Source organism: Podarcis erhardii, assembly GCF_964252035.2.
Source record: "Podarcis erhardii genome assembly, chromosome: 3".
In the NCBI taxonomy this organism is placed as follows: domain Eukaryota; kingdom Metazoa; phylum Chordata; class Lepidosauria; order Squamata; family Lacertidae; genus Podarcis; species Podarcis erhardii.
This window is the reverse complement of record NC_138507.1, coordinates 69,924,720-69,947,316: the sequence shown is the minus strand read 5'-3', so window position 1 is coordinate 69,947,316 and position 22,597 is coordinate 69,924,720. Positions and strand designations below refer to the sequence as shown.

At 45.0% G+C, this 22,597-nt stretch overlaps 2 protein-coding genes across 5 annotated transcripts in view; both read right to left on the bottom strand.

Annotated features, from left to right (window-relative positions):
- TULP4 (TUB like protein 4) overlaps positions 1 to 22,305 on the bottom strand; it is a 110,312-nt gene extending 88,007 nt beyond the window's left edge. For 3 of the 4 annotated variants that reach the window (XR_014154459.1, XM_081854297.1, XM_081854296.1), the window contains exon 1: positions 22,060 to 22,305. The gene's annotated coding sequence lies outside the window, so the exon portion shown is untranslated. Of the gene's footprint in view, positions 1 to 21,740; positions 21,940 to 22,059 lie in introns of those variants that run through there. The other variant, XM_081854298.1, reaches the window with a different exon arrangement.
- On the bottom strand, positions 15,013 to 15,456 carry LOC309338712 (V-type proton ATPase subunit e 1-like). The gene has a single exon (XM_081856027.1). The coding sequence runs from the start codon at positions 15,404 to 15,406 to the stop codon at positions 15,161 to 15,163; it is 246 nt and encodes an 81-aa protein (XP_081712153.1). The 5' UTR covers positions 15,407 to 15,456; the 3' UTR covers positions 15,013 to 15,160.
- Positions 22,306 to 22,597: the final 292 nt, after the last annotated feature.

The following is a 22,597-nucleotide window of genomic DNA, read 5'->3' as shown; positions in this document are numbered from 1 at the left end:
CTTTAGTCCAGAGAGATATAAAGTAATTCAATTCTTATCTTTATCCATCCGTTTGACAGCTCATTTGACAGCTGTCAAACTCCTGTTCTTTTGCGCTAGGTTCATATGCGGGACACTCCCGGGTCCGGGGGGGGGGGGTACACAAAAATTTCAAATTCCTCTCTTCCCTCCGGCATAAAAAAGAAAACTTATTCTTTCAAATTCATGGAATATCTTGTCAATCTCAAAAGACACAAAGTTTTTTCGATCTTAGTTCTTCACTCCTTGCTTCAGATTATCTGTATGTAGGGGGGGGTGCGGACTTCCCTTTAGCACATCCCCCCCGGTCGTTCCAAATTAAAGGTATAAATTTTTTAGAATCCGAATTTCCTTCTACTCACGGGGTATTTGTTTCCAGTCCGAATTTCGGGAAGAAAGTTGACGCTCTCCGGCAATGGCTTGCGGCTTCACTCCACTGAAGTAGCGATCTACTCCCAGCACCACGCCGCTCCTCGTACCCTCTCCGTAGCCTTTAAAAAGGCTCTTCGATTGTCGAGGAGGGCGCTTAAGGTGCCCACTGAGTCACCAAGTCCACAGGTATCAGCACCTGTGGTTTCTAAGGGTCCCCGCGTCGCCGGCGCGGCAAGACCCGTCTTCAGCGGAGCCGATTCCCTCCGGAGCTCGGAGGGAATCCGCCATTAACCGATCGCGTCAACCCGGAAGTCTCAAATATTATAGTGTTTCCTCATACAGGAGATGTTGCATCCCCTCAATCATTTCAGTTGCCCTTTTCTGAACCTTTTCCAGCACTGCAATCTCTTTAAATCTGTTCCTCTGCCAGCCAGCACAAGAAACAAATGGGATTCACCAAAGAGAAGACAAAATTACATTAATTGCACCACGACTGCTGCTGTTCTAAAGAGGGGACTTGTTTTTAAATGGAAATTTGAGTGCCCTATCACTGTGAAGCCAACAAGGCAGTTGTGAAACTGGCATACAGTGGTACCTCGGGTTAAGAACTTAATTCGTTCCGGAGGTCCGTTCTTAACCTGAAACTGTTCTTAACCTGAAGCACCACTTTAGCTAATGGGGCCTCCTGCTGCTGCCACGCCACCGGAGCACGATTTCTGTTCTTATCCTGAAGCAAAGTTCTTAACCCGAGGTACTACTGTACCTCCCTCCCCACCTGCTACACACACCTTGTCCATTACACTGGCAAGTTGAATGGAGGGTGGGGAAGGCAATGATAGAAGCACTGGGAGATGACAAAGAAGCAGGGTTGCATGCTGTCACCGGCCACATCAAAAGCTGCACTTAAAGACTCGAAGAAATAGTAGTGTGCTCCCATCTGAAAGCTTTGATCTGCAGTTGTGTCCAAAGTGCTAACATTTCCTAAAAAATGGAGAAACAACTGCACTGCAAGACACCAACAGGAAAAAGATATGAATGCAACCGTGGTGGGGAAAGATGTCAAATGATTTCTCAGGAATTGTTCCATGGGTGAATAGTAGGCGAGTGGTGAAGAATTTTCATGCTTTCTAAGCCTCATGTGAAGGGGAAACATACACACCTGTTGATGTTGAGGACTTTGCATCTAAGCTATTGCATTACTGCCGTGCAGCTGGCACTCTTGTCACCCGCTAAATGCAATAACGTTATCACTTCTTATCTCTTCACTAATACTTCCATGGGAAAAAGCAATTCAGCTTAGAGAAAAGAGCATGGCCAAATTGCCTTAAAAGCCTTGGGCATGGCTTCATATTGATTATTGCCAGCAGAACTTCAAAAAGCTTTACCAAGTTAATACATTCACATAATTCCTTTGCAATGGACAAGCTGTTTCAAAGCTGATGAATCACATTAATGGCACACTAACAATATGCAGCAATTCAAGAGACTGTTGAAGACAGGAGAGTTCCCTAATCATACTTAATGCACAGCATTAATATCCCAGGATCATATTCCAGGGGATTGTTACTCATATAAAATGAAAAGGAGCCTTGTTTCTCAGCCATAGCCATAAAAAGTGGCTGCTGAAACCCCACATGGCATTTCAGCCCCGACTACTTCACAGCTGGCAGCCTACAACTGGCACCATCATTGCTAATCAGACTTTTTGCTAACCAATAATGTGCAGCAGCAGCCCTGCCAAAGAATATTGTATCCCTGATCACCAGTCCAAAGCAGGGGACAGGAAAGGCATGCAGACATATGCAGAGAATCATCGGTTTATCTGATGCAGACCCTATCACAAGGCTGGGCAAGGGACCTTAAATTAGGAATCTCTTTCAGTTTAGAGAATACTTTTATTCTGTCATCTGAAGCAAGAGAGATGGGGGGAAAGAGAGAGAACATAGGAATGGCAGAAGGAAGATATTCAACAATCAGTGACAAAATATCCCCAACCCTGGAGAAAGGAGAAGCACCCCATATTGCCCAGGCAGTATTCCAGCCACTCACAGCATGTTCAGAATCTGGTAATTCAAGGCAGAATGTGACAGTGAGAATTTCTTATTTATTTGTAGAAACAAATGAACAGCCATGACCTAAGTTCCCTACAAGGAACTAATTTGTTTGGGGGCAAGGGAACTATGGATCCTAGGTATTTAGCTTAAAAACTATGTAAAGAGGCATAATGCCAAGGCCCCAAATTAGCACCCGGCACTTCCAGTCCCTTCACTTCCAGAACGTATACAGGAGGAAACTAGCAGTCAACTCACTAAAATGGGAAAGTAACAGCTGGATTTAATTAATAAGCTGAGGCGGGGGGGGGGGGAGAAAGGGAAACAACTCTGGTAAAATACAATTTAAGGCAAGTATTTAACCTTAATCCAAAAAGGAGGGATGAATCTCAATAAAATTCAGACTCCCAAATGGTGAAGCTGCTGCTGGATAAATGCTACCAGGTTAGGTGGTTTCATTTTTCTCCTGCTCTCCCAGGCTCTGGATGATTTTTTTTGCTAATTCTCTCTGTCGCCTCATCCGCCCTCTTTTCCTCTTTCAAATGTTCAAGCCTCCTTCTCTGAATCTCTTCAACTCCCATTTCTTAGAATCTCACCATCTCCTAAACCACCTGCTACACAAAGTACCTTTTAAAGGGCAACCTATCGCAAGAGAATGGGCCTTCCACAATAGACCATTACACAATTGTAGCCTCTGCTTTTGTACAACACATACACAGAAAAACACAATTGCTGCAGACCCTAAGAGCAAAGTACCCTTTTTTCACAGCTTTCCTAGAAATAAGGAGCGGGGGGAGCAAACAAAACAGAACTAAAGAAAATAAGGGAAATCAATTGAAACCTTCAATATGCTGCTTCATAACATCTGGAACAAGATAGCTGGTGCACAGCATAGGCCTTGACATGCCCAAGAAAGGATTATTCACCAGCCATTTAGAATTGGGTAATTAGGGATGTATATTAATTACCGAGGGATTTCCTGGAAGCTGCTATATATTGCCAGGTATCTTGAATCTTGGGGAAGCTATGGGTGAAAGAGCTCTGGGTCAGAACCTAAGGCAATGGTTACAGAGTTTTCCCAGGTGCCTCTCTAGATGAAGCAACGTGGGCAGATGTAAGCTATAAACTTGAGAGATAGGAGGTTACTCTAAGTACCTAATGCCACTTGCGAGAAAGCTCTTCCGACTTTTTTTTTCAACACTTGGATGCATGTTCCTTTCACGGGAAAACATACACCAGATAGTACAGCTGGTATTAAAACAGCTTTTCTCCCCCACCCCCACCCCCACTCCCGAGATACATTAGGAAAGCAATCCCTAAATACATCTGTTTGCTTGAATCATCCTAAAAGGCAAATTTTATTACTCAAGAGTGACAGATATACCATTTCTGTTTACTCCATGTATGTGCATGTATCCACTCTTTCCAATGAATGATCAATTTTGCTTCATTCTAACTACAAAGCGTGTCAGATGATGTATTTATTTATCAATAGCCAGAAAACAGGGTTTGGGGCATAATTCTCTCACAATTGCTCAAGCGATATATACAATTGCTGAAGCAATTACTTCCTTCACTGTATGTTCTACTTTCAGTTCCCAATATTAAGCTTTGATTTTCATTCCTATTAGATTTATGACACTAGCTCTATGGATTCTGGTGTTCTAAGCATACCTAGGACAGGTTCTTCATATTAACACCTTTCAAACCTATTGTCAACTAAGGTCAGAAGCAAAAGGACATACAGCTATAGTTCTGCCCAATCTGACTAGTTCAGCTGTAAATGGAATGTAAAAGGAATGTGTAGGCATCGAACCTGGGCTTTGTGGCCCAACATGCTGTCACTGTGGAGCATGGAGGAACAATTGCCCTCTTTAAGTAATCAATCAATCATTTTATTTGTATGCCACCTGTGCAAAATTAAAACCATGCTCAAGGCAGCTTGCAACTTACAAAAACTTACATAGCTACAAATATACCAAAAGTAGTCTTCAACAATAAACAAAACATCAGAAAGCAGACAACGAAATTTAACAATGTCTACATAAATCGTAATAGCCAAAATAAAAATACAAAAAATTAACAGCAACAACCCCCTCTAAACAGTACCCAAGTCCAAGATTCTGTTCAGCAGCCTCTGCTTTTGTAGCTGGAGTCAGTCAGGGCCCCACCCTCTCAGGTCAGGTCCTGCAAGGCAGGGAGGAGGTCTTTCAGGACTCAGTCAAGGTAATAATCAGGCAACAGAAGACTGCGACAACCTGGTTAGAGGCAACCCTGCTAGGCCTGGCATCACCCAGTATAAATGCTGGGGGAGATAAGCTAGAGGCTGCCCTGCTGTTCCTAAGGCTCTTGTTCTTCTCTTGCTGTTCGTGCCTGTTCAAAGATTGCTCTTAAAAACCCATCAATATCAAAACCTTCAGCTTCTCTGCTTTCCCGACACTCCTCCCTTTTGGCGTTTCTAGGCTTTCGCCCTTGTATTCATTCCCTTACTGTCTAATTGTTCTCTCTTCGCTTTTGGATCTTAATTCAGTTTCTGTTCTTCCCTTGACACTACTATACTGGGAGTAACTGACTTTCCAACTTTGCCATTAGACTTGCTCAGTGTGCAGCAGCTCAAGTAGATGTGAGCGAACTCTACCCTCAAACTTGTAACATCTAGCTCTAGCCTCCTCTAATTTTAGGTAAGTCTTTTTAAGAAATAATTTATATGTTGATTTGTAAGTTGGTTTTAAAAGAGGGTTTTGCTCTAGATTTGGGGGTATAAAAACTAAATACAATTTTGGCAACATTTGGCACTTTCCAAGAATGGTAGTTTTCTGCATTACCTTCTACTAATAAACATACTAGGATTTGGCACACAGTATTGTATTAGACCTGCTTTTGAATGATGGTGCTGGAGGAGACTATTGAGAGTCCCATGGATTGCAAGAAGATCAAACCTGTCCATTCTTAAGGAAATCAGCCCTGAGGGGTCACTCGAAGGACAGATCCTGAAGCTGAGGCTTCAATACTTTGGCCACCTCAGAGAAGACTCCCTGGAAAAGACCCTGATGTTGGGAAAGATGGAGGGCACAAGGAGAAGGAGATGACAGAGGACAAGACGGTTTGATAGTGTTCTCGAAGCTACCAGCATGAGTTTGACCAAACTGAGGGAGGCAGTGGAAGACATGAGTGCCTGGCGTGCTCTGGTCCAGGGGGTCACGAAGAGTTGGACACAACTAAATGACTAAACAACAACAACATTGTGTTAGACCACTGACAAGTACCTGCTTTTCTTGCACAAGATATAATACCTCATTAAAGAGGTACCAACTTTTAATTAGTCTGAATAGAATTCTCATGGCATTGCATCTTTGTGGTCACTGCCCTGTCTTTCCTCTATTGGGAAATTCTCCCTTTGTTTTTAATGAAATTCTAATCTGCATAAGTGAGAGCAACCATTTTTACTACAGCACACGGGGAATGGAACTCCTGCCATCCAGAGATGTGGTTTGCTCTCTGTTCTGAAAGCTTTAGACGGGCTTTTAAGAGCTTTTCATTCTCCAAGCATTTACCCGGTAATAGTTCATTTTTCACACAATGCTAAGCCAAACCAAGACATCAGTGTGAGTAAGGAAGACATGCAGTCTCCTCAAGAGAAGATCAGGGACACTTTGTTCCTTCTTTGGTCTTGCTGCTGCTAACTAAGCCATGGTTTGCACTAGCCTGTCCCTGACAAACCATAAGCTGTAAACCAGAAAGGTAGAGCAATACAAACCATGAGTCTGGGTTCAGAGGCCATGCTAAGCCAAACCATAGCTTAGCTCACAGCAGCACGACTGGAGGAAGAGCAAAGCAGCCACAATCTCCTCCCCAGAAACCTGCACACTCGCACATTCATGCTAAGCCGGGTCAATGCAGATTGGAGTTTTTGCATCCCTGCTTTTATGTGGAATTGTTTTCATAAAATCAAAGAGCTGAGTGTAACCTTTGATGTCATCTGGACCAACCTCTGCTTGGCACAGGATCTGTTGTGCAGGATGCAACTACAGTACCTCTGACCGATTTGGCCTCAGCCTGAATACCTCCAGTGACAGAAAACCCACTACACCTCTTGAGGTAGGTAGACTGTTCCACTGCCAAACAACTCTCATCATTTTAACCTGCTCTTGGTTTTATAATACAATATTGACCTCAGATATTTTGGGTTTGTTACATTTATTAGGTTTTATATATTTTGGGACCTTGCAAGCCCCTTTGATTTATTTATAATGGAGAGCAAGGCAGCATTTTTAAAGTCTACCAGTTGTGAGTACTGATCTAGAAGTGCTACTTGTTCGGGATTAAATAATACAGAGTACAAGGATATGCGGCAGATGAGATAAAGGAAACAGTGTGCAGTATCAGGAGCTCAGCCACTAAATGGTTTTACCATCCCATCGCTATTCAACAGCCAGCAAGAGGGAGCAGAGGTTTCTTCTGCCTTTCTTTCCTTGTATGCAGAGGATTCACCACACTTTGGGAGCTATTATTTTGATTGCAATATGAAAGAGTCCAAGCTTTAGATGCCCTTGACATATAATTGAAATCCTAGCCCAAACAAACAGGCACGGTAAGCAGCAGCTGCCTTGTTCTAAGTGAAACCACTTGACGCAAGTACATTTTTCACACATCACTTTCCTTGACGAAGCCCTCGCTTAACTTCCAAGCGAAAGCAAATTGTATCCCTGTGCTCATGCTTTGTTCGGGTTTGGGAAGAGCAACTCACCTGGTTGGCTGTTTTGACTAATAAGCACCTACTGCCAGGCGAACTGGGAGGTGTATGTAAATTGAAAGAGTTGGTTGTTATAAGAAAATAAGAAAAGCCTGCTGGATCTGGTCAATGGCTCATCTAGTCCAGCACCCTGTTCTCACAGTGGCCAACCAGATGCATGTGGGAAACCAGCAAGCAGGATTTGAGCACATGAATACTCTCCCCTCCTGTGATTTCCACCAACTGGCATTCAGAAGCAGTGCTGGAGGCAAAGCACAGCCATCAAGGCTTGGAGCCATGGATAGCCCTCTCCATCATGAATTTGTCTAATCCCCTTTTAAATACATCTAGTCAATGACTAATAAATGTGGGCATGTGGGCTGGTAAAATGATGTTTGTGGACTAACATGCAAGCCTGCTTTGTTTTGCATCTTTGTCCGAGAACGTTGGCTTTAGACTATGTCTTTCAGTCCAACGTACAGTGGTGCCTCGCAAGACGAAATTAATTCGTTCCGCAAGTTTTTTCTTCTTGCGAATTTTTCGTCTTGCGAAGCACGTTTTCCCATAGGAATGCATTGAAAATCAATTAATGCGTTCCTAGGGAGACCGCCTTCAGACCAGGTCCGGGGACAGTCTGTCCCCGGACCTCTTCTGAGGGCTGGCGGGGGGAGAAGGACTTTTCTCCCCACCGCCAGCCTTCAGAACAGCCTTCTGAAGGCTGGCGGTGGGAAGAAAAGCCCTTCTCCCGCCGCCAGCCTTCAGAAGAGTTCCTGCAGGGCTGCCTAGACTGCGGATAGCAGCCTGTTGCCCGGCGCGAGGGGCGCTCTGAAGCAGAGTGCCCCTCGCACGGGGCAGACATTCACAGCTTGGGGAGCCCCGCGGGACTTCCCCGCAGGGCTCTCCAAGCTGTGGATAGGGGCAGCAGGCTGCTATCCGCAGCTTGGAGAGCCCTGCGGGGAACTCTTCTGAAGGCTGGCGGGGGAGAAGGGCTTTTCTTCCCACCGCCAGCCTTCAGAACAGCCTTCTGAATGTTGGCGGTGGGGAGGAAAACCTTCCTCCAACTGCAAGTCTTCAAGACAGGTCCGGGAACAGAGGAGAAGCGCTGCCGCCTTCCCCTCTGTTCCCGGACCTGTCCTGAAGGCTTGCGGTGGGAGGAGGGCTTTCCTCCCCACCGCCAACATTCAGAATGCTGTTCTGAATGTTGGCGGTGGGGAGGAAAAACCCTCCTCCCAACGCGAGCCCCGGGAACAGAGGAGAAGCGCTGCGCGCCTTCTCCTCTGTTCCCGGACCTCCCACCGCAAGCCTTCAGGACAGGTCCAGGAACAGAGGAGAAGGCGCGCTGCGCTTCCCCGCTGTCCCCGGAGATTTCCCTATGGGCTTTCGTCTTGCGAAGCAAGCCCATAAGGAAATTCGGCTTGCGAAGCCGCTAAAAATCGGAAAACCCTTTCGTCTTGCGGGTTTTTCGTTTAGCGAGGCATTCGTCTTGCGGGGCACCACTGTATTTCAGTGCTTCCCATCAAAAGAAAAGCAATTCATGTACTAAGCATCTTTTTATAAGTCAGCAACCCTGTCTATAATAATAATAATAATAATAATAATAATAATAATAATAATAATTTTTTATTATTTATACCCCGCCCATCTGGCTGGGCTTCCCCAGCCACTCTGGGCGGCTTCCAAAAGAATCTTAAAATACTGTGATACATCAAACATTAAAAGCTTCCCTATAGAGGGCTGCCTTCAGATGTCTTCTAAAAGTCTGGTAGTTGTGGTTCGAGGACCCGACCCCCGCAATGTGAAATGAAGACACGAGGACACGTGATTTAAGGTTAATGGGCAAGGAAAGGCCACAACTTTATTGGTTACAGCAGTGAAAAGGTATTGGCTTAGGCATTGGATCTCTAAAACAAGTGGGTTTATTCACCAGTGGTAGATCACCTGTTGATGCTAATCCAACTATAGGCTCACCCCTGATGTCACCAAGGGTCGTGCCATGGCCTCCCGCCAAGCAGGCATCGGACAGAATACACGACTGCCAGATTCTTTTAACGGAACACCCAAAAATTGAAGGCATAGGCAATGGCCACACCTAGCACTTCGACACACCACAACACATTATTCCAATGCCTAACCTACCCACCAATACCACAAAAGTTGTGACGATTGCTACGAGGTAGGCGAAAAAACCAAAAAGCCTAATGCCAAATGGAAAAACTCCTACCAGGCCCCCTGGGCAACCAGGGTGACCAACCTAAGGTCCATAGCAAGGCCAATGACCTAAGCCCTAACTCAAAGGGAGTGGAGGGTGGGTGACTCACGACGAGACGACGGCGAAGAATGAGGCCGGGGAGAGAGGCTGGCACTGCAGCAAAAGGCTGCTGAACATGCCCCCTCTGTGGCACCTGGTTGGATGCCTACCAGGGGGCGTGGGCGCCAGCCAGGTAAGGTGGAGGCAGGGGGCTAATGCCCCCTGCTAGGGGCGGTGCTCGGGCTCCCGCCCACAACCACTCCCCTCTCTTCCAGGGAGGAGAGTCTTTGTTGTTCTCTTTGACATCTGGTGAGAGGGCATTCCACAGGGAGGGCGCCACTACCGAGAAGGCCCTCTACCTGGTTCCCTGTAACTTGGCTTCTCGCAGTGAGGGAACCGCCAGAAGGCCCTCGGTGCTGGACCTCAGTGTCCGGGTAGAACGATGATATGTCTAAGCTCATAACAAGCTGACCCACAGCTTGAATGCTCCTACAGAACAACAGTGGCCTGATACACCTCTAGAAAGGTGATGTACTATGTACTCACTGATTCTGAGAATCTAATGAAATACCAAGACTTCTGGGTTGGCGCCTCCGACAATGGCAGCTCCGTGGAAATCAGGGTCTGGCCACCATGGCGAAGGCGGAGACCCACTAAAAATCACAGGCGGGAAAAGCCTGTGAACGTGGGATTCGGCTGGCACCTTTTGCGCCTCCCCTACTCGCGGGCAGACCTGGTTTCGGGGATCCGGAGCGACGTGGGGTGAGCGCGCAGTGCTTCGAATTGACTGCTTCTTTCACGGAGTGAAGCTGCACTACTGTTGCCGGAGAGCGCTGACTTTTTCCTGTGGACAATTTGATCCTAAACAACTACCCGTGAGTAGAACGGAAAATTGGATTTTTAAACATCTTAATTTGGCACCGAAACGGGGAGGTTTCAAACAGGAAGTCTGCCTTCCCCTTTTGTAAATAGATTGAAGCAAAGAGCTTGCAAGCTAAAGTCTTGGAAAGTCCTCTGTAAAGGATTAAACTTCCATCGGCTAAAATCATTAAACCCCCCTTGGAAGCAGGAGAAGAGGGGGGAGAATTTGGGATCGCGTAAGCCTGCAGGAGAGAGTGAAGAAAGTTAAATTACCACCGCTCTGAACCTGGAAACGGGCTGCTAGTAAGACTGACGTTTTGGGAAAGTTCATTGACTGTGAATAAAACGTATCTTGACAGCTAGTTAAATAAGAGAAATACATTGTTTCCATTGTCTCCTTCTGCGTTTAAAAAGGAGTAAAAGTAACTGAAAATTGAAACTAATTTTATTGCTTGAACTGTGCTTAAAAGGATTGATACAAATAGAAATTGTTTCCCTCTAGAGGGAGCCTTTGAAACTGTTACAAGAGTTGAGCTGGTGGAATCTCCAGCTGCAAGATAAAAAACCGTGAGAACCAGGGATTGACCTTGGATAGGTTAAGAATGTCGACAGAAGAAGCCTTAGTGATTGCATTATGTAAGATAAGTGATTCATTGGAACAGCTCCACAAGAAGACGGATCTGATGACTATCAAAATTGATAACCTGGGACAAAAAATGACTAATTTGGGACAAAAAGTGAACATCTATACAGAAACCATTCAGGAATCGATACAGGAATCTACTTTGACATGGCAAACTGTGGAGAAGGCAAGGGAGAAAGTTGTTGTTGTTGAACCTAAAGTAATACAAGTGGAGAGGGAGAGAGCCCCAGCCTTACAGAGGCAATTTGATGACTATAAGTTGTTGCCTTCTATGATTGAATTCAGAGAAAGTGAGATTTTGAGGATTGGAGCCCTGCTTGGACTGGAGAAGGAAAGTTGGATAGATCACCTCATGCAGGGATTTACTGACCTTTGGGACCTGGACCTGGGTCAGGAGGAGATTGGAGTTGTGGGGACTTTCAGATTTGGAGGGATTTTGAAACACGTCCTGAAATATCTTTTGGATTTTAGTTTTAATTACGGAGATTTGGCGGACCTGTCGTGAAGGAATAAAAACATTGCTGGGTCAGAGCTTCCCCGAGATCTACTCTTCAGCATCAAAGGAAGGAAATTAAGAACAAGATCAGCAGAAGACAAAGTAAAGTGCATGTATAAATATGAAGAAGACCTGCAGAAGGGACTTGGAAAAGAGTTAAGAGCCTCGGACAGAAGATCACCAGGTTGATGGACTATATGGAATTGACGGAAATGACTGGCAGAATCCGAGACCAGGGAGAAGAGACGGTGGAAGAAGATTGGAAAAAGTTTAAAGTTTATTTATAGAAATACTGTAAAATTAATGAGTGTCAGAAAAATGTTGGAATGAAATTATAAGGCTTTAGTAGAAATGTTATAAGGAGTTAAGCATAAATAAGTGTTGGAGCCCTGTGGGAGTTCCCGCAGGGCTCCCTACACTGCGGATAGCAGCCTGCTGCCCGGTGCGCGGGGCGCCCTGAAGCAGAGCGCCCCACGCGCCGGACAGACATCGGCCAGCCCCACAAGCTCGGGGGACAGCAAGGAGGCGCAGCGCCGCCATCCCGCTGTTCCCCGACCTGGTTCGTTTTCCCCGACCTGGTTTTGGGGGGGAAATAAAGGAAAAAAATTTTTCCTTTATTTTCCCCCCAAAAAACTAGGTGCGTCCTATGGGATGAAAAATACGGTATTTAATGTTACATTACGACCCCACCTTTCCTCTCAGAATCTCAAGATGGCATACATGGTTCTCCATCCTCTCCACTGTTATCCTCACAACAACCCTGGAAGTTAGGCTGGACTGAAAGACTGGGACAACGTCACCCAGTGAGCTTAATGGCTGAGTGAGGATTTGAATGCTTGTCTCCCAGGTCTGAATCCAGTTCTCTAACCACTACAGCTCTCTCACTGCACCTCTCAAGGAGAGATGTGTTAAAAAAAAACAAAAACAAAAACCATGGCTGGCTGCCCATCTGTTCACCCTGTCTGAATTAGAAAATATAAAAAGTGAAATGTGTATTTGCAGCCTTCCCAACGTGTAAGACAGAGCTCAGGTGTGTGAGAGCATGCACAGCACTCAGGATCAACTTTTCCCTTTATTTGCCCATGCAGTTTGTGTGTGTGAACCCTGGAGAGCAGTTTGTGTGTGTATTCCCCTGAGCCCGTGCAGTTTGTGTGTGTATTCCCCTGAGACATTGCTCCATCACTACCAGAAGCAGAGAGCTTAGTCTGAATCAGAGTTATATTCTCTAGCAATCGACAAGAAGTCTCCTTGCGAGGAGAGCTAGACTCATCGGCTCCTGGGAAAAGGGCTCATGTCAAGCAATTGCTCAACCGAGAAAACGCACGGCAAATGTCAAAACACATCATCCTTCGCCTTTCCACCCCCACAAAACAAAAGCATAATCATTCATCTGAACACACATACCAGTAAAAACCCACACGCAACTCATTACGGGGTCACCAGCAATTCAGGACTCTCACAGTGGGACACCTACTATGTGTGTGTGTGTGTGTGTGTGTGTGTGTGTGTGTGTGTGTCACTATATTAAGCTCAAAATTCAGTGATAAACTGGTGCTAATGAGATATTTTAACAGAAGGACCAGGGAGTGGATTCCAGTGAAATATGGTTCAATTTTAATAAAGACTCTTAAAATAGCTTTGCAGTTTTGAAGCTGGCGGCTCGTCCTCCTACACAACGCATTATCCAAAGGGGTTGCCCATTATTAACTCCAGCAAACTGGAGTACTAACTCTTAAATGCATGTCCTTCTTGTCAACACTGCAGCAGGAGCTGGGTTATTTGGGGGTAAGAGTAACTACTCCCAGGCAGTTTTCTGAACCCCTGAGTTTGTTGCTTCCTCGCCTGTTTCTCTTACTGCTCCTCAGCAAAGTTTTTTCCTTTCTCTAGCTAATTCTCCCAGTAGCTATGCTCATCTCTCCTTTAAAGGAAAAGCAATGGCCACGGAGAGAGGGTGACAGAATAGCCAACAACGGTTAGCTTTTCCTGTTCTTCCGTACTTCATCTCATGCTACTTTGTTCCATTTTGGACCATAACTCGGCTGCATAGCATCTGCCTTGTACACAGAAGACGATCCCACATAGGGCTGGGAATGTCCCCAGACAGCTCCTGCCAGTCAGTGTAAACCAGGGGTAGCTAATGGGATGCCCTCCAAACACTGTTGGACTATAATTCCCATCAACCCCAGCCAGCATAACCAATGGTAAAGGATGATGGGAGTTTTAGTCCAACAACATCTGAAGGGCACTAGGTTGGCTGTCCCTGGTGTAGGCAATGCCAAGTTAGATAGACCAATGGGTCCGACTCCGTATAAGGCAGCTTCTTATGTTCATACATAGCTCAGTTGGTTAGAGCATGGTGCTGATAACACCAAGGTCACAGGTTCAATCCCTGTATGGGACAGCTGCATACTCCTGGATTGCAGGGGGTTAGACTAGATGATCCTCAGGATCCCTTCCAACTCTACAATTATATCATTCTGCATTGCTTCATGCAGCTTTTTCTGTTATTTCAGTATTGGACTGATGCAGAAAGGTAGAAGCCCATCACCACAACTAGTGGCCCAGCGAGAAATACATGCGGAAATAGGTAAGGAAAACCCAACTGTTTTCCAGTGACTCGCTTGCTGCCAGTCCTCCTGTTTCCTCTCTCTCTCTCATATCAAATAATTGAATGACTACTGCAAACTTGAATTGGTTTAATCAGTGGATTAATCAGCTAAAGCTTTAAGATCAATTTTAATCAGTGAGGGCAACCTTTAATTGCTAGGGCTGAGAGTTAAAGACACACTTTTTGAGGCTATTTTGATTCTGGTGTGTTACTGTAACATACGAAATGAAACAAATATTAAAAGACAGTCTTTCCTTCAAATTGTGATCAGTAGATTTTGTTTATTAAACAGTAAGTTGTTTCACAGTTTCTATAGTATCCCAAAAAGAGATATTTGATATGTTCTAGAGGTGTAGCTCCGTCAGTTTGTTGCAGCAAAGACTAACACACTGTTTGTGGACCGAAGTGTACTTTGTGAGATGCACAGACTGTGAGGTCCTTGGCTGGTGTATTTTATACAAAACACAGCAGCCAGTATGGTATAGTGCAGGAGTGGGGAGCCTCTGGCCCAATTCTGGCCCACCAGGAGGTGCATACAGCTGTGCATACAGAGAGCACCTCCACATGGGGGGGGGAGTGTCCTCTAGGTTAATCAGAATCCGCCCCCCATGTGGAATTCTACATGCATACGTTGGTACACGTGTGCATATATCCATGTACGTTTTTTTTTTTTTGTTTTTTTTTTTTTTAAGAAGAAAAGAATTTTATTTCAGATTTGAGGAACACAATCATATTTCTTAAAGTTATCAGACACAGCATTCAGACTGTGCTTGTAAACTGGATCAGTAGACAGTCTAGTATAAAAATTGGTAGGGCAAATAAATGCTCAGAGGCAATTATCAATTCCATCTAGCCACTGTCAGTGCAGAGAAGAGGGATGGAATATTATTTATAATACTTGAAATTCAAGCACAACATTGTACTGAGTAGAAACATAGGTATCAGGCACTTGCATAGGTGAAAAAACAAGAAGATTAGGCAAACATTTCTTGTAATAGAACAAACAGTAAGGCATTGAGCAGACGTGGTCGGATTCAAAGTACGTTAGAAGGCATCTGGATCAACAGGGCTTTACATAAAGAAAATCTCTTCATATCCCAGTTCACAAACTGCAGTAGAAGAGCACATCGGTTAAGGCCAGTGGTACCTTAGATATGTAATTACTTCACTTTTTAACTGTGGTCCAAAGAGAGGGTTCAGCTGAGCCAGGATTGCAATCAGCCAGAAGAGGTAGCAGCAGACAGCACATGTCACCAACATTGTGTTAATAACACCCCGGTTAGGCCCCTTAGGCACAAACCACGGCACGACGCCGCCGACCACCGCCCAGAACACGCTCATGACGGTGATGGGCACCGCGAGGCCGCCGTACGCCATGGCCGGGTTCTTGCTCGCTCGCTCCCTCCGCCGACTACGGAGCTCCGGCCTCCGCCCTATATCCATGTACGTTGAATGTGCACATAGCCAGAAGGAGCATAGCTCTGGGGTACGTAACTGGTAGGAGGCAAAGCCAGTCCAAGCCGCCCTATGGACACCTCCCACTTTCTTCAGATGCATGTGGGGATATATTTGAACCCCCTCCCTGAAACAGAAGATCAAATCAGAGCAAGCAGCCTTTTCCTAATTGGTAATGAATGGGCAATGCAACACAAATAGTGTACACTGGCACCTAAAAAAGGTGTTCGCAGTGAGTCAGTCTCATGGGTAATGGCTAAGGATGATCATTTGCAGATTTTACAATAATTCCAGTTTCATGCTGGAGAATCTCTTTGAAACTTTCTTTTTTAGGTATGGCAGCTTTCAAGTCTGCTAGAGAATGCCCAAGGGGATTGAAACATTTCCCCACTATTATCAAAGTGTTGGCATCTTTAATGACTGGTTTGTTTAACTTATTCTCTTTGCACTGAGGCAGTCTGGCTTGTCCCCTTGAAACAGCAAACGGGCAAACTGATGAGCAAGACTGATTATTTTTTGACTGTTTGTATTTATTAAAACACCTCTTAAAATTATTTCTGTGTTATGCGGGGGTACCACAGAGGCAGGAAAAGTCAAGGTCTCAAAATGATATTGTTTTATTATTTTTTAAGCCTGAGAGATCAACATTGGCCTTGCACCAAAAGGAAAATATGGGTGCCAGGCAAGCTTCCCTAAAGAGATAATTTTATAGAACAGGTTGGGAAACATCTGGCTATCCAGATGTTGCTGAGCTACAACTCCCATCATACCTGGCCATTTTTACTGCAGGTGATTAGAGTTGTAGTTCAGCAACATCTGGAGGGCAAGCTGTTCCCCACGCCTGCCATATATTACCAGTTTAAAAAATATGGTATGGCTTATGTTGTTGGCTCCTGTGCTTATGCCATAATACATTTGTTAGCCTTTAAGATAGTACCAAACTACTTTGTCTTTGAGATATTGAGTTTTGCATAAAATACATATTTAATACCTCAAATTAATGACTGGTCTGTTTAAAAAGGATAATATTCATCAAATAAAAGCTATTTGATCAAAAGCTCTCAGTTTAATATGACTAAGTCTATGGGTGCCATATATGTTACGTGCCACAGCATTCTCATCTTACTTTTAAATGAAGTTTGTGGCTCTTGGGGCTATCAATAAAAGCTGAAGAGACAATCTGAAATGTAACAAGATCAGACACCCGTTCTTAGGATGCTGAATTGCCATAACACAAAGAACAGCTTGCTCAAATGTAGCTACAAAACAGTGCGCTAGGAGCAGTAAACCCAACCTGCATGTGCAGCTTTCCTAACTTAGGATTGCTATATGTGACATTATCAAATACTGCATTTCCCAGTATTGACTCTCCCCACCCCTTCAGTCCTCTGTCCTGTTCACAAGCGAGATTAGGTGAGGAACCAATATTGTGGAATGCCCTCTCAGTGGAGACCTGCTGGGCTCCCTCTCTGCCTGTCTTTCAGTGGTTAGGAAGTGCTTTATAAACATTCAACCTAATTCTTAATGCATGATCTTCTATTCAAAGAGTTTTAAACCTGCTATAAGCTAGAGATTTGAGTTTTTAATAACTGCTCTCTTCCGAATGTTTTCCACTGTTGTCATTTTTACTGCTTGCAGCAGATTTAGTGTTTTAATTTTGTTTATTCTTGCCTTGATGTATTTTTATCCTTTTAATTGTTAACTTTAATTGTTCCTACAGAAAAGCAGGATGTAAATAATAAACAAAAATGAAAATAAACTAAACTAAACTAAACTGAAAGGCTTTGTGCGGTGTTTTTACTCCACACTGGACTAAAGGTCTTATTGGAACAGTACTGAATTTTTGAAACTTCTCGGGTTGGTGCCATACCACAGGTCAGAACTGTGGCCTGGCGTAGCAGTCACTGTATCTCAGTTTTGTTGGCACAGCAAGCTATTTGGATTGGGCCATTAGAAACCAAAAATGGAAATGAAAAGACAATTTTCAGGGCATTATCTACTCATCGGCAAGTCCACTCAGAAGAAGCAAGTCACACTGAGTTCACTGAGCTTATTTCCAGGTTGAACTGGAGCCCATAGGTGGTATTCAAGTAAGTAGTTCTGTCAGCGCAAGGATTTATATTTGTGCCACAGAACCTCCCCTGGGGAGAGTCCTGAGGGCCAGAGAGAGAGACCTGGGGGCCATATTTGGTCCACAGCCTTAGGTTTCCCACCTCAGTCTGCACTGACTGGCCACAGCCTTTAGGGTTACAGACAAGGGTCTTTCCCAGTCCTGCCCCGAGGTGCCAGGGGTTGAACCTCAGACCTTCTGTACATGAAGATGCTCTACTACTGAGCTGCAGCTCTTCCCCACCAGGGCAGTGTGATCAAACCACTTAGTCCCAAAGCTGCAAAAGCAAGGACCTTTACACTGCCAATCAATGTATATGGTACTGAATGAGAAAGGCAGTGGTTTGACTCAGTATAACATAGGTTTGTATATAAGAGATAAATTAAAGTACTGGTGAGGCACACAACGCTGCCCTCTTACAGGACTTTACATCCTTTAAACCAGTCTCCCCTGCTCTTGCGTCCTCTTGTTTTGGACTACAGTTCTCATTAGTCAACATGGTCAATGCCTAGTGATGACTGATGCCAAGGTTCAATGTATCTGGAGAGTACCAGGTTGAGGAAGGATGGTGTAAGTTAAGCAAACTCTATCTAAATTACAGAGCTCTCTCCACATCCCATAAATATTCTCCATTTCATTTTTAAAGCTGCTCAACATATAAGGCTATGTAGAATCACATATAAGAAAGTTAATAGTAACTATTACTCACTCTTCTAGGTGTTTGACAGTTGCCTTCCACAAAAGTTGATTCGTACATACCAATTATTTTCTGAATCACTCAATTGAAAATTGCTCTACGCAGCATTTATGAAGTGAAGATTGCCCATCATAACGGTGACAGAGAATAAGTTAAGTTGTAATTTTTTTACTTTTTTTACTGGACCCATGAATTCTGATATTTTGCAAGATTTCAACCCTTTTCCTGAATAGCAAAACAGATTCAGGGCAAAAAAGGGGGGCAGATTTATTACCTAGCCAACTGGTTAGGCTGCCCTGTGAGCAGATTATGGTGTTGGCCACATGAAGTTCACTTCAATTTGCATCGCTGTGAGTTTGCTCAACATTTGCAATAAGTCACTAGTTTAATATGGCAAGCTCAGAAGGATGTGCTGCCACTGGGGCAATTTAATAGCTTCCAAGGAACTACTTGCTAACACATACTGGCCCTTCATTTGGCAAATCAAAGGTTGCTATGCCTTGCTTGAAGAAAACGAACAGGAATCGGCTCTCGATGAGCTCTTCACAAACAATGCAAGGGGCCACAGCATGGTGGTAGGACACCTGCTTTGCATGAAGAAGGTCTCAGGTTCAATCCCAAGCTTCTCAGATAAGGCTGGGAGAGAAGCAGCAGCTGCTAATCAGTGCAGTGCATACATTACAGTCATACCTTGGAAGTCAAACAGAATCCGTTCTGGAAGTTCGTTCGACTTCCGAAACATTCGGAAACCAAGGCACGACTTTCAATTGGTTTCCAATTGCGCAGGCATGCTGGAAACAATAGCGGAAGCTGCGCCAGACATTTGGCTTCCAAAAAAAGTTCGCAAACCGGAACACTCACTTCCAGTTTTCAATACACTGGATACAATCATAGCATGCCATGGACTTAAACCAAGAACACTGTGTTGTGAGGCTGGGACACAGCCTACAGAACTACTAAGGTTCGTGTGTGTTTAGGCCTCAGATACCTCTTCTCGTGTGGGAGAACAGAAGTGTGCAACATCAGCTTCTGCAGTTGGTGGGCAGGATGATACCTCTGCATTGGCCAGGTCTGCTTCTACATACCAGAAGCCTTGCTTTCTGCCTTTGCCTATTCAAAGGGTAGTATGTCCTGCTTGCCACACTTCAAGTTCCACTTTCTCCAACTCCACCCACTAATCTCATGGAAAATATACCCTCTGGGTCTAGATTGCAATATTGCCACCCACAACCCACCTTGTCCCAACAGCACATTAATTGTCTTCTACCTAATCCTTTACAGCAGAGAAGTTCTCTGTCCCATTTTGTTGTGGCTACACGGTCACCCTCTTACGATTTTACTTAGGACATTATACCTAGGGCTCAATGCAGTAAATATTCCCACAATTCCCTCTTTCTCTATCTTTCTAGATTGGGGTTTTCCAAAGTTGGGTCTCCAGTTGTTGTTGGACTACAACTCCCATCATCCCCTAGCAGGACCAGTGGTCAGGAATGATGGGAACTGTAGTCCAAAAACAGCTGGAGACCCAACTTTGGGAAACCCCGATCTACATCAATAATAATGCAGTCATTATTATTACTACTATAATACTAATATATTTAAATAGCACATTTTCTAGCTCAGTGAACAACAGCCCTGTATCATGCACCAGTATTATTATAACACAGACAGCACACTGAGCCTGAAATGTAGCTTGGCTGTCTACTATGTTCATAGCAGAGGTGAGATGTGAACTGGGACTGTCCTAGCACACAGCTGGTTCTTAATCAATATGCTATTCTAGTTCTCGGCTGGAGTGTATGCAAAACTATGATGAATAAACCTAATCTTATTTTTAAAATCATTTTTATTTAAAGAAAAGATCAATATAAACAAAATATTAGTAAAACTAGAAAAACTCTAGGAACCTCATCAGAAGAATCGTGAACATGAAATAATTTTCAGAGCTTGCAACCATACTATGCTAAATGATAGGGCTACTTTTCTTATTTTGATACCATCCATTTAAATCTGATTAAGTGGGAGGGATGGGGGAGAATGAGGAGCTTTTAGTTCAGCATCTTCCGCTTCACAAACTTGTCTTGCAAAGGCTGGCATTTAAAACTAATTTTGCCAGTGTCTGGTTTCTGATGTTGCAAACCCCATCAGAATACAAACACCAAAGCCTCTCATTTGAGAGCACAGCATGTGGCTTAAGAAAGGGAAGCCTTGGGCAGACAAATTTCAGCATGATAAAATGGACCTGCCAGTGAAACAGGCTGCATAACATACAGTTGTATGGCCAACAGTTCTCATCAGATGACCCTTTACATTCTATTGCCTACCTAGTCAAAACTATTCCTGCACTTTGCAAAAATAACTAAACACAGTTATATGTACCAGCTATGGTGAGGTGTAACCTGGCAAGTCCATCACCAACTCTCCTTTTTATTTGAAATAAACAAGCATTAGAAAGAAAATGGCAGGGCTGGAGATATTGCCTATTAACCTAGAGCTGAGAAAGTTATCACACTGTCTGATTAGTTGTAGCAGCAGAGAAAGCTCACAGAATCTCCTTCTCAGGACCTTATTGATTACTTGTTCCCTATCTCCTAAGTTTTTAGGTAAAAGGTTTAGTGATCCCATCTTCAAATTGTGCAGAAATTAGCATCATTTGTAAGAAGAGAAACACGGTAGCAAAAACATCCAGATCAAAACAAGACTTAATCATAAGTCCACTACTGACTTAACCATAAGTCCAGCACTACAGGTAAATGACATCAGTATTTTTCAGACAACAACTAATGCTGTTTCTCCTCCTTTCTTCTGTCCTTAAAGCTGGCAGCTACTGGCAGGTCCATCTCTAGCAATGCTGTATATTCCATCCAGCAAGCTATATTACACAGGAAGGTTCAGAAAATCAAAATTCCTTCAATGGTGTGACATATAGGAAGGAAGCACAAGGAAGAGGTTTGAGAAGAGGAAAGAGGGGTGGTTTTGCTGCAAACCTACACCACAAGCAAAACAAAAGGCTCCATTCCAGTCACTGCCTCCTTTCCTACATAGCCTCCTGGATGGCTGGCTAGTTGGCAGGCAAGACTGTAGACAAAAACAGCGCACCCTGAAGGGGGGGCAAAATCAGGTGGTCCATCAGAACAAAAGAACCACAAACCAGAAGCCACCTGGCTCCTTGCATGACACAACAACACACAGCCACCTTCCCACTCACCCACCCACCCGCCACAGCCACCACCCCGACCCCAATCGCCTCCACCCCCACACCTCTGGGCAGCCTGTTTTTTTGCTGCTTTCAGAGGTCCCACGCTCTTCTCCCCCACCCTCTCCTTTTTAAAATAATAATAATAATAATAATGAATATAATAGAGGAAATGAAAATAAAGCCACACGAAATCTCTTGCCGAGCGAGAAGCAGCCCTGCTCCATCGCGAGAGGAAAAACAAACAAAATACCTCAACATTCACAAGCAGCCGGAGCATCTGATCTGACATGGAGGGGAGATGGGCAGGATTTTATAGGCACCAACATCAGCCCTGGCGAGGTTCTCCCGCCCATACACAGAGATCCTGCATCCTCCTCCCGCGGGGAAGGGAGAATCATACCGCCAGGAGGGAATGCAATTGGAGGAGGGGGGAGAGAGAAGCAGAAAGAAAAGAGAGAGAGGGATCCAGTGTCCACATAGCAGCTAATAGGGTGGGGGGATGCAGTTAAAAGAAAATGGGACACACACACACACACACACACACACACACAGACAGGCCAATTCCTTACCTCCGTCCAGGGCGCAGCAGACTAAACAGGCAGCGCCGGCGGCAGCCACTAGAGCTCGTCCTGTGTGGCTTCCGCCCCGCCAGCCCCGTCTGCCTGCCGTTGCTCCTCCCCAACCAGCCCGGAGTCCAGAGTCTGTCTGTGTCTCTGTCTCTCGGTCCTGCTGCTGCTGCTGCTGCTGGGCCTGACTCCCCTTTCACGTGACGCAGCCACATGACCCAACATGTTCCTTGCTTCTCTCTCTTTCTCTCGCCGCCCCCTCCCCACCCGCAACTCCGCCTCGACCCCCTCCTCCTCCTCCTCTTCCCCGTGTCGGGGTCTCTCGCTCGGTGTCACGCGAGGAGGGCCAAAGGCGAGCCGCGCCTCTGAGCACGTGCAGAGCGCTTTTGCCCCTCCGCGCGGCGGGGCATCGCAGCCGAGCCTGTCCACCCCGCTATACGGGAGCGGAGGCAGTCGCTTCGGGTCAAAGGATGCGGCTTTCAGGCCTCGGCCTGGTGCTGCCTCAATGCGATTCCTTTATTTTCATCGCGAAAGGAAGATT

Bases quoted from the DNA above. Each gene is read 5' to 3' on its own strand.
- LOC309338712 (XM_081856027.1), bottom strand. From the start codon at position 15,406: ATGGCGTACGGCGGCCTCGCGGTGCCCATCACCGTCATGAGCGTGTTC.